Source organism: Hydra vulgaris, chromosome 04, assembly GCF_038396675.1.
Source record: "Hydra vulgaris chromosome 04, alternate assembly HydraT2T_AEP".
Classification (NCBI taxonomy): Eukaryota; Metazoa; Cnidaria; class Hydrozoa; order Anthoathecata; family Hydridae; genus Hydra; species Hydra vulgaris.
Genome location: NC_088923.1, coordinates 38,510,001 through 38,522,351, shown reverse-complemented (window position 1 = coordinate 38,522,351; position 12,351 = coordinate 38,510,001). Strand labels below are relative to the sequence as shown.

At 29.9% G+C, this 12,351-nt stretch overlaps 1 protein-coding gene across 3 annotated transcripts in view; it reads right to left on the bottom strand.

Moving 5' to 3' along the window:
• LOC100200854 (BAI1-associated protein 3) overlaps positions 1–12,351 on the bottom strand; it is a 72,657-nt gene that overhangs the window by 42,716 nt on the left and 17,590 nt on the right. For all 3 annotated transcript variants that reach the window (XM_065796272.1, XM_065796271.1, XM_065796270.1), the window contains 6 exons: positions 11,546–11,720; positions 11,424–11,468; positions 11,267–11,344; positions 10,655–10,739; positions 10,461–10,565; positions 4,955–4,996 (listed from right to left, as the gene is read on the bottom strand). In XM_065796272.1, the coding sequence (XP_065652344.1) occupies positions 4,955–4,996; positions 10,461–10,565; positions 10,655–10,739; positions 11,267–11,344; positions 11,424–11,468; positions 11,546–11,720 (530 nt within the window). The remainder of the gene's footprint in view (positions 1–4,954; positions 4,997–10,460; positions 10,566–10,654; positions 10,740–11,266; positions 11,345–11,423; positions 11,469–11,545; positions 11,721–12,351) is intronic.

Below are 12,351 nucleotides of genomic sequence, written 5' to 3'. Positions count from 1 at the left end.
TCTCCATTTAGCAAGCGCTTTACTGCTTGTCTTTTCAAGCTTGCCCAAATGTCCGCTAAAACTTTGATAAGCACATAAGAAAGCGCTTGCCAAATAAATAAAAGCATTATATTTTAAATTGCAAGGAACATTTTTGTTCATTTCTTCAACTTTTATGAAAAATGCTTTTTTTTTAACCAGTTTTTTTTTTAAATTATTTTATCTAGTATTTATTTAAAGCAAATCTTAAAAATGACCATCCTGCCAGCATTTTTTCGTTCGCTGGCATCAAATTTCAAACGGAGAATACTGTATATATATATATATAAAAATATATATAAATATATTATACATATATATATTATATATATAAATATATATATATATATAAATATATATATGTAAATTATGTTAGTGTATTTTACAAATAGAGTGCTCAATGTTCTTAAAGAACAGAGCAATAATAAATAAAAAATATTTTTTATTTATAAAAAAATATATATATATATATATTTGTGTGTGTGTGTAAGGTCAGTTTGTCTGACCTTACACACACAAGGTCTGCTTCATGATCTGTTGCCTGATAGGATATTCTTTTTTAGGCAAAGGCTAGGAAAAGCCAACTCCGGCTTAAATACCCCCTGTGTAAGGGCTCTATACTCATCTTGGGCAGACATTAAATGCATCCAGCTACTGTCTTGCAGAGAGCCATCTAGGCAAAGACTTAAGGGGTAAACAAACAACTTGTTGAAAAGCCTCATACCCCTTCTTTATCTATTAGGCCGGCATAGATTTATTTATAACACATTGTTTCCAGTTTAGGAAGTTGAATGCTGAACCTTTTTGACATAATGCATGGATTTTGCTTGTGTCTCTGAAAAATGATTAAAGTACCAAAAACTATAAAACACAAAAAACCATCGTCATCGCCAAGTTCCTTAATATTCATGGTCTTTGAAGTAACTTCTCTTCTGTTGAGCCTTATCTCTTGCAAAGTTTATCAGGCCTACTTGCTCTTTGTGAGACTAATGTGAATTCGGCTGTCTCATTTTGTGAACTTAGTATTGATGGTTGATCTTTCTTTATTTCATAAAGACTCCAATAGTCACATGCTTGGCCTGGGCATTTACATTTGTTAGAATTCACCCATTTGTCAGGAAACTAGGTTTGAATCCACAGACAATTCTTTAATTTGTTTTCGTCTAATCACACTGAATAGCTTGGTTCTAGTGTCATTGACTATGAAAGTGTTATCATTTTACCTCTTACAACTAGCTTAAGACTGACTGGGATCTTCTTTAAAACTTTGCGTGATCTTCTTTGTGATGGCCATTGGGTAGAAATATTTCGCCTTCCTGCTGACCAATGTGCTTCTTACATAACTTCTTGGATTCAGGCTGGCATGGAATCTTTTATTCTTGCCTTCTTCATGATTTTCCTCTCATTGTGCTGCTGCAATTTCCAATCGAAACCATTACTTCCAATTCTATTGCAAAATAATTCTCCAGTGTCTGTTTACTATTGCATAAAACCATTGTAAAAAGGTTTTGTCTAACGCCAAAGCTCAGCTCAATATTCTCAGGTCACAAAATCTCATAATTAATCGCAAAATTTAGGCTCTCATGACTTCTGGAGAATCTTTAACAGTATCTATAATAAGTGCAAATCTGTTATTCCACCTCACTTGTATGTTTCAGATTTTGCCACCTCACCTAATGACAATGCTGAATTGCTTGCTAAGAACTTTTCATCAATATCTCTTGATTCCACTAGTCGCATTCTACCTGATATAGCTGACAAACAGGTTGATCAACTGCTTGACATTTGCATTACTCCAGCTTCTGTGTCCAAAAAGATTTCCTGTTAAGACTCTTCTACAGCTTGTGGTCCGGACAAAATACTTGTTATAATCTTGCAAAAGTGTTCTCCAGAGCTGTTGTCTATACTTTCAGAACTATTTAACAAGTGTTTATGGGAATCTTGTTTTCCAGCTTGCTGGAAAGCAACATCTGTTATCCCTATTTTCAAAAACTCTGGAGAGCGATTTGACTTGTCTAACTACCTTCCTATTAGTCTTATTACTATCATGAGCAAGGTTTTTGAGTCTTTTTTGAGTTTTTTTGAGTCTAACTAACAAACACTTAATCTCTCATCTTGAATCTAATAAGTTGATCATCGATATGGATTTCAATCTTCTCATTCTACAGCTGATTTGCTAACATTAATAACCAATAGATTTTATCGTTAGATAGATGTGGAAAGGTTAAGGCTATCACTCTCAACATTTCTAAAGTTTTTGATAAAGTTTGGCATGCTAATCTTTTCCATAAGCTCTGCTTTTATGGTGTATCACGTAACATCTTTAAGATTATTGAATACTTCCTTACCAATTGTAGTATAAAAGTTGTCCTCGATGGACAGCACTCTTCTTCATATCCTGTAACTTCAGGAATTTCTCAAGGTTCTATCCCTTTACTCTTTTTAATTTACATTAACAAACTACCAGAAATTCTCACATCTAAGGTGACATTGTTTGCTAATGATACTACCATTTATTCTTGTCTTGATAAGAAGCCAACACTCTCTGATTGCTTGGAGGGGGCATTTGAGCTTTGAAGGATCTCACTTCTGCTACAACATGGGGCTCACAGTGGCTGGTGAACTTTAACTCAGATAAACTGAATTTTCTTCAGCTAATCATAGATTAAAATCTAGATTAAATAGTAGATAATCTAGATCTTCCTATATTTATGAATGGTAATTTACTTGATAAGCCATTTACCCTTCATCTTTTAGGAATACCTTTAACTTCCAATTTTTCTTGGAAACCATATATAAAATCGATTGCAAAATTAACATCTGCTAAGGTTGTATTTCCTTTTCATGCTCCCCACTTTCTTACTCTGGATTCTATTCTTTCTCTCTATAAATCTCAAATCCGTCTTTGTATGGAATGCTGTTGTCATATCTGGGGCATATCTTTCAATGATGCCCTTTCTCTTTCAGATTGGGTGCAAAAACACATTGTGAACATTTGGACCTGTTTTTGCAGCCAACCTCTAACCATTATCACATCGTCATGTTGCTTCTCTTTCTCTTTTCTATGAATATTATAATGGGCATTGCTGTTAGAGCTAACATCTCTTGTGCCATCTACTATATTTCATTCTCATGTTATTCTTCATTCAATTAAGTCTCATCCTTTTATTGTGACTGTTTCTAAGTGCTCCAAAAATTCTTATCCGTCTAGTTTTTTTCCTTGAACATCAGTCATTTGGAATTCGCATCTTTTTTCGTGATTTATATTATTTTTAATCTTTTAAGTCGTCTGTTAATCGTTATCTTGCTCTATAAATCTCATCTTTTCCCTACCAGTAATTTCCAGCTCTAATAGTGGTTGCTTGCAGCCTTGTTGGAAGTAAAGATGTTGAAAAAATATATATATATTCATGTTTATTCACCCCCCAAGGGTGAATAAACATGAATATATATATATATATATATATATAATATATATATATATATATATATATATATATATATATATATATATCCAACAAGGAAGTAAAGATGTTGAAAAAATATATATATATTCATTTTCAACATCTTATATATATATAAGGATCCACACTACTACCAGGGACGTAGTGTGGATCAAACTCAGAACCTCTCGCTTATTAAGCAAGCACTCTACCACTGCACCACTACCGCATTATATATATATATATATATATATTTTTTTTTTTTTTTTTTTTTTGTTATTCACCTCCTCAAGGCCATGAAGGCCACTACAGATGAGGAGGCTACTCAATAGTGGTTATAACCCTCTCTCAACTCTATAACTCCGAAACACGAACCTCAACGAACAAGGCCACTGCGCGGAGAAACAAGTTGAGCGCGGTACTACCAGGGACGTGGTGGGGATCGAACTTGATATATATATAAATATATATATATGTATATATATATATATATATATATATATATATATATAATATATATATATATATATATATATATAGATCTATAGTTTGTTGGCTTTGGGAAGAGCCGAAGGAAAAAAGTGATTCTTACGCCAACACATACGTCACTTTTAATTACTTTTGACTTTCGTCCAACATTTTCGTGTTGGACGAAAGTCAAAACCATTAATTTAATTACAAATTAATTGTTATATAAAAAAACCACAAAAACGCAAATTTAACTGACCAGAATGTTTTTAAAAACATTCTGAATGTTTTTAAAACATTCTGAATGTTTTTAACAATATAAACAATGTTTTTATTTTTATTTTTTTTAATATAATGTTTTTATTTTTATTTTTTTTTAATAAAATGTTTTTATTTTTATTTTTTTTTACTGTAAATCATGCGCGGAGTGTTGCTACATCGACTATCTTATAGCCTGACTCGCAAGGGAGTGCTGCTACATCGACTGACAAATAGCCTGACTCGCAAGGGAGTGCTGCTACATCGACTGACAAATAGCCTGACTCGCAAGAGAGTTCTGCTACATCGACTGACAAATAGCCTGACCCACAAGGGAGTGCTGCTACATCGACTGAGGGTTTGGTTGGGGCAGGCAGTCTATTATTATTAAAAAAAAAAATTCCGGTCCTGCATTTTAATTTTTACATTTTGTCAACAAAATATGGAAAAAACTTTCGGACAACATCTAAGGGTTCTATATATATATATATATATATATATATATATATATATATATATATATATATATATATATATATATATATATATATATATATATATATATATATATATGTATATATATATATATATATATCTTATAATGCATATGTAAGTAAGTCTGACATCATAATGAACTAGCCAGCTGCTGGGGGCTTCAGTGAATAATTCTACTGAATAAATAGATATACTACGTAACTGAAATGTCTAAAAAATAAGGAAAAAATGAAAATTATAAAGTCTTAAGAAAAATAAACAAAAATATAAACCTTATTCACTGCATGTGCTATACTTGTACTTTTTGATGAAACCTGTGTAAAAAAAATATTCTAAACAAAATAATAACTAAAACAACTGAAAACCAATAAAATATCAAATATCACATAATATCATAATATCATATATAAAATATCAAATATCACATAAAATAAACTTTTTTTTTAATTTACAAATTAACATTTTTTTTTTTCTTTTCCTGAAAAAGCCCTATGCTAAAAAGATAAGCAAAACTAGTAAGCAAATGCTGATCTATACACGCTATAGTAGATATATATACATATATACATATATACATATATATATATATATATATATATATATATATATATATATATATATATATATATATATATACATATATTCATATATAATAATGCGTATTTAGCTAAGTAATATGTTGCCATACTAATAATAATAGGTAGCTATAAGGGTTTTAGTAGATTCATCGACTGATTATATAGCAGAACGTGCAAGGGAGTGCCACTACAACAACTAAGGGTTTGGGTTGGGGCAGCAATCATTTTATTCATTATTTCAATATACTTTAACCATTTTTATTTTATTTTCTTAAAAAAACATGCATTCAAGTCAACAAAATGGTAAATGTAAATTTATAGTAGCTATAGTAGATATATAGAAAAATGATTACATGACAGCATTGTGAGCTCATAGTACTAATGTAATAATCATGTTCAATGTTAAACATCTGCTGCTTTTACAAGATCCAATAAAACTTATTAATATTGGTAAAATGTTGCTTTCAACTGTAATCTGGATTGCGATAATAAATTATTGGTTCTTGTGAGATATTCATCCATTTTACAAATATGAATCTATCTTATTATAATTCACTTTCATAAAATGGGAAATGGAAGACATAATTAGAAGTAGTAGAAATAATCCAGTATGATATTTACCAATATAAGTCCAAACCATACACTTTTTTTGAAAAATATAGTTTAAAGTACAAACAAAAGTTCACCATTTTCAGCAAAATACCTAGCAGGGGAAGAGCTGCATTATGTCTAAACTAAAAGTTTCTTAGAAACTTGGAGTTTAATAAAAATTTTTAGCAACAATACAGAAAACAAAACCAAAGAAATTGAATGTGCCATCATTATACTCTTAAAAATGTTAAATTAATGATTCTGTTAAATATCATGTAAACGATGATTTCCAAAAAGAAAAACAATGTTAAGTACATACTAAAGTATACAGCACTAACTAATATGGGAGAAAGACTTAATATCATACTATATACTTAAAGTACATAATATGTCTTTCTAAAGACATCATCTACTTTAACAAGGTATACCTAGGTAGTAAATCGTCTGACTCAGATAACTCTTTAAAAACCTAAAAATAGTCTTGAATAATCTTAAAATAGACAAAGTTTTATTAAATAGGATCTTGAAACTGAACAGTTCTACAAAGCTATATTTGATAATAGGATTTACAAAAAGGTTATGCGTAACTACAATGTCTGAAGTAGCTTGTTAAAAATAACTGAAACAATCTGTTTTATAAGAAGATATGTAAAACAAATTTTTAGGATAGTAAATCAAGAAAAGATAATAAGGAATTGAGCCACAAAAAATTCTGATGATAATTTCTGATCCTTTGTATCTTGGCAGATTAATGGTAAAATTTTAAAATTCAAAAATATTATTGAATTCACAATTACTGTAATTAGCCATAATTCATACAAAATTAAAAAATAAAAAGCCGCAACCCTTGGAATTAGAAAAATTGAGGCTGGCAAATTATTGCCGACCTCAATCTTTTAGAGGTCGGCAAAAAAAATTTGATACAAAGGTCTTACCATAAAACATCGAAATGAGGTTGCCAATGTTTTGCTGACCTCAAACACTTTTAGGTCAGCAGTTAGGTCGGCATTGCTGAATGCCGACCCTAATTCCGAGGGTTAAAAGCTGTAATAATAAAAACAATCAAACTTCTACTTTCAACAAAATGCAATAATAAGAAGAGTGCAACAAAAATGATAAAGAGTGCCTAAAATATTATGCACAGGGACTTCAACTTCAACAAAATTTAATGATAAAAAAATACTATGCTTGTTATCACAGTAATGTTTTGTTCTTTGCCACAGTGGTGTTTTTATTCTTTGTTATGCACAGTGATGTTTTTGTTCTTTGTTATGTACAGTAACGTTTTTGTTCTTTGTTATGCACAGTGATGTTTTTGCTCTTTGTTATTTACAGTGATGTTTTTGTTCCTTGTAACTTTACTATACCTGCTTTACAACTATTTTAATTCCAGTTTAGTTCCCAGATCCCAGAACAATTTTGTTTTAGTTAAAGTTCTTGTTCTGAAATTATAAATAATCTTTGTTTTGAATTTTAGTTTTAGTTCTTACATAGTTTTAGTTTTTGATTTTGTTCTCTATTTATACCAGCGCAAAAAATGTATGCAAAATTCAAAATCTTTTAAAAAACAAAAATAATGTTTATGCTTAAAGAAAAAATTAATTTTTTAACTATTTTATTACAGATATGTAAAACACGGTACATTTTTTTTACTACTGTTTAAAATTTCTTAAATATAAATTTACATTCTTGTCAAAAGGATTTATTAAAGTTGTATCTTTTATCCTGCTATACAAAAATATCACTTGAAATATATCCAAATACATGAAAATTATCATGGTAATCAAAAATTGAACAAATCTATGTGTAGTGTTGCCTTTTTACTATTCTTTAGTGTAAAGCTAGTGCTTTATGCAATTATAGATCTAAATTCAAATAATTCACAACATGTGCTTACATTAATTGTATTTAATTAGATGTTATGTTATTACCCTGTTAGCCTTTCCAAAATATAACCCTGGTATCTTGTTAACAAAAGCACACTGAAGATCTTGTACATATTTTACATTATAATACACTCATATTATTTGTGTCATATCCTTTAAGTTATAAGTGTCATATATGCTGCAAACTAATAACTCTACATATGTAGCAGAGTTAGCAGTATGCAACACCATCCTGCAGGTTTATGTTTGTGTTAACAGTCACACAACAAATTGCAAAACAATTTTATACAATGTAAACTAACTTTTACAAGTTTGAGAATTATTAATGTGTGCTCTTCTTCTTTTTTTCTCCTGCAACTATGAAAAGATAAAGTCCCATAATTTTATATCACAGGTTCTAAATACAGAACTTTTTGAAAAAACCCTGAACTTTAAACTCTGACTTCATCTTGTACTAGTGACTTTGTCACTAGTAGCATTACTCAAGGGTCAGTTTTTGTTCCAACACTATTTACAATTTTCATTAATGATTTAACAGATTACATTAGTACCAAAATTATCAGCAAAGTGTATGCAGCTAATGCAGTGACATTATGGTTCATTTATTGATCTGCATATTAATTAATATACTACAATAACTATTACCACAACTTCATAAAATACTCTTTTAATTTTGCTGAATTTCAATTTTTATGTTTTATTAATAACTTTAAGGTTGCATAATTTATTTTTTTTACTTGACAGCAATGTATAAACAAAAAAAAACTGATTAAAGTTTCAAGTTTAAAAAATTTTTTCAAATGCAAATTTTTTTTTTTTTTTTTTTTTAAACATCTTCGCTTCCAACAAGGCTGCAAGCAGCCACTAATTAAAGTTGGAAGTTACTGTAAGAGAAAAGATGAAGGTTGTAGAGCAAGATAACGATTGACGGACGATTTAAAAGATTGCAAATTATATGAATCAGGAAAGCAAGATGAAGGAAGCGAATTCCAAAGAGCTGATGTTCGAGGAAAAAAACTAGACAAATAAGCGTTTTTGGAGCACTTAGGAACAGTCACAGAAAAAGGATGACACTTAATTGAATGACGAGTAACACGAGAATGAATTTTAGTAGATGGCACAAGAGACGCTAGCTCTTTAGAGCAGTGCCCATTATAGTATTTGTAGAAAAGAGAAAGAGAAGCAACATTACGACGATGTGATAATGGCAACAGTATTCCATACAAGGCCGGATTTGAGATTTATAGAGATAGAGAATAGAATCCAGAGTAAGAAAGTGGCGAGCTCGATAAAGAGATGCAACCTTAGCAGATGCTAATTTTGCAACCGATTTGATATATGGTTTCCAAGAAAGATTGGAAGTAAGAGTTAATCCTAGAAGATGAAGAGTAGGTGACTCATCGAGTACATCACCGTTCATAAATATAGGAAGATCTAAATTATTGCGATAACGATTGGCTGAAAAAAATTGAGTTTTATCTGAATTAAAGTTCACCAGCCACTGTGAGCCCCATGCTGTAGCAGAAGTGAGATCCTTTTCAAGCTCAAATGCCCCCTACAGGCAATCAGAGGGTGTTGGTTTCTTATCACGACAAGAATAAATGGTAGTATCATCAGCAAACAATGCCACCTTAGATGTGAGAATATCTGGAAGATCGTTAATGTAAATTAAAAAGAGTATAGGGCCAAGGATAGAACCTTGAGGAACCCCTGAAGTTACAGAATAAGAAGAAGAGTGTTGTCCATTCAGGACAACTTTTATGCTACGATTGGAAAGGAAGGATTCAATGATCTTAAAGATGTTGCTGGATACACCATAAGAAGAAAGCTTATGGAGAAGACCAGCATGCCAAACTTTATCAAACGCTTTTGAAATGTCAAGAGCGATGGCCTTAACCTCTCCACCTTCATCTAATGCACGATAAAACCTGTCAGTTATTACTGTTAGCAAATCAGCTGTAGAACGAGAAGATCGAAATCCATATTGATAGTCAGAAAGTAAGTTATTAGATTCAAGATGAGAAATTAAGTGTTTGTTAATTAAAGATTCAAAAACCTTGCTTATGATAGGAAGAAGACTTATGGGACGGTAGTTAGACGAATCAGATCGCTCCCCAGAATTTTTGAAGATAGGGATAATAGATGCTGCTTTCCAGCAGGCTGGAAAACAAAACTCTGATAAGCACTTGTTGAATAGTTTTGAGAGTATAGACGACAGCTCCGGAGAACACTTCTGCAAGACAATAACAGGTATGTTGTCTGGGCCACAAGCTGTAGAAGAGTCTAGGCAGGAGATCACTTTAGATACAGATGCTGGAGTGATATGAATGTCAAGCAATGGATCAACCTGTTTGTTGGCAATATCAGGTAGAACGCAATTAGTGGAATCAAGAGATGATATTGATGAAAAGTTTTTAGCAAACAGTTCGGCTTTGTCTTTAGGTGAGGTGACAAAGTCTGAACCATACAAGAGAGGTGGAATTATAGATTTGCCCTTATTATTGATATTATTAAAGATTCTCCAGAATTATAAATGCAATGCAATATTTATAATAATAATTATAAATGCAATATTTATAATAATAATTATAAATGCAATATTTATAATAATAATTATAAATGCAATATTTATAATAATAATTATAAATGCAATGCAATATATTAAAGCATCTTCTGTAAAAAAAGAGTTATTTCTCATGTTGTAATATAAATATGATTATAACCTTTGCTGAAAGAGACATTCTGAGATGCAACTTGCCATTTGCTTTTTTCTTCTCAGATTGAGGTTCTAACTGAAACCATGAATCAAGACCTTCTTCTGGTAAACTCTAAAAAACAAATTGTACTGATTCAACAAAGTTAAAATAGTTACAGTTGAAAAGTAAAAATATAATGCAACAATAGCAATAAGTAAGACCTTCAGGGGAATTTCAACTAATCCCATAAAATCATCCAAAAAAGAATCAGGCGACCTAGCAGACTGATACATTTCTCTAAGAAACCTAAATATAAAATTTAGGATTTAGCAAAGTAGAGAACTGTCACAAATCTACGGTAAGAAATAGAGACATTTATAAACTTACTTCTGGCTTAATTTTAAAGAAATATTCTATACACATTTCAAAAGAAAGTAACTATAGTAACCTTTCAGAAGTAAGCAAAGAATTATTATTTAAATAAATAAATTAAAATAAAATTAAACTACTGAAGTTCTCAAACTAAAGAGAAAAATGTAAAAAAATGTTGTTGGTTGTCAATGGATACTTGATTAAATGGTTTATGACTTTATTTTTTTAAACTCCTTATTTTATTATGCTGTGCCACATATTGAATATATATTGAATATAAAATTGTTTGATTCTTATATTAAAGCTGAATTGATATGTATATATTTTTAATTTCTTTTACTAATTTTGTACATCTTATATCCTAACACAGATTTATATTACCAGAGTAAACACAAAATTAAAATAAATTTTTTTTAATAAGTCAAAGTTGCATAATTTTTTTTAACAACTTTTATGTGTACCTTCCTGCCCCTTTGACGCCTTTAATAGCAGTTATAGCATTATTAGAATCCCAAACTACTGTATTGTCATCTTTGTCCCTAAAATTTATTTTAAAAATTTAATTAAAGTGACAAAAGGTAAATAACAGAAGTTAGTTTAATAAGAAAAATATTTTACCAGATATCCACCCTAAGAACTTGATTTTTGACATCGTTGACCACACTAAAGAATAAATTTAACAAATACAAATGAATAAATAAAAACAATTATAATATTGATTTGCAATTATAAAAGCTTACAACTTAAAATGTTGATTCCATTCAGGATGCAACGTTTTTAATTTTATCTTTGTCAACTTTATATTTTCTTCCTTTTGGAAATCACGCAAAACTTTTTTTTTTTTTTTACTTTTATCCTTAGCGTCTCCTTCACCAATGTCAATGACAGATATCATGCAGTATGGATCACTAAATCCTTTTAAAGTTAAGAGTAAAACATCTTGTTAAAATAAAAATAATATAGAGATTATAATGTAAATACTTTACCAAATATCTTATTATAACTTTAAAATTCAATAATATATACACTTTTTTTATTTAACTGTAGATTACTGTTTTAAAGTGTAAAAGAGAATTTATACATAATTTTTTATTTTGTGTGCAAATTCAATTTCAAAAAATTTTTTTGTTTGTAAGGTATTAAACAACTCTAAAATTAGAACGTGCAAATGTAAAAACCATTTCACATATTTACATGGGGAGTACTTTTATAAGACATTCAATGAACTTACATCAATCTTTACATTAATCGTATACTTTTTATTTATTTCATAATTGAATTATTTTTTAACTACACTATCTAACATTCCTTAACATGCATGCAACACACACTGAACACATTGCATGCAATATGTTCAGTGTGTGTGATGTGGGTGCAAAAAAGTATACAGTGTATGATGTGGGTGAAATAAAGTATACATTCTTATGACTGATTTTAAAATTCATTTTAAATTAATTAACTTATAATCGCTTCCCAAGAAATGATAGGTCTTGGTATTGGCAGATAAATGTACTAAAAAATCTTAATGTTGCCAGATTAAATGCAA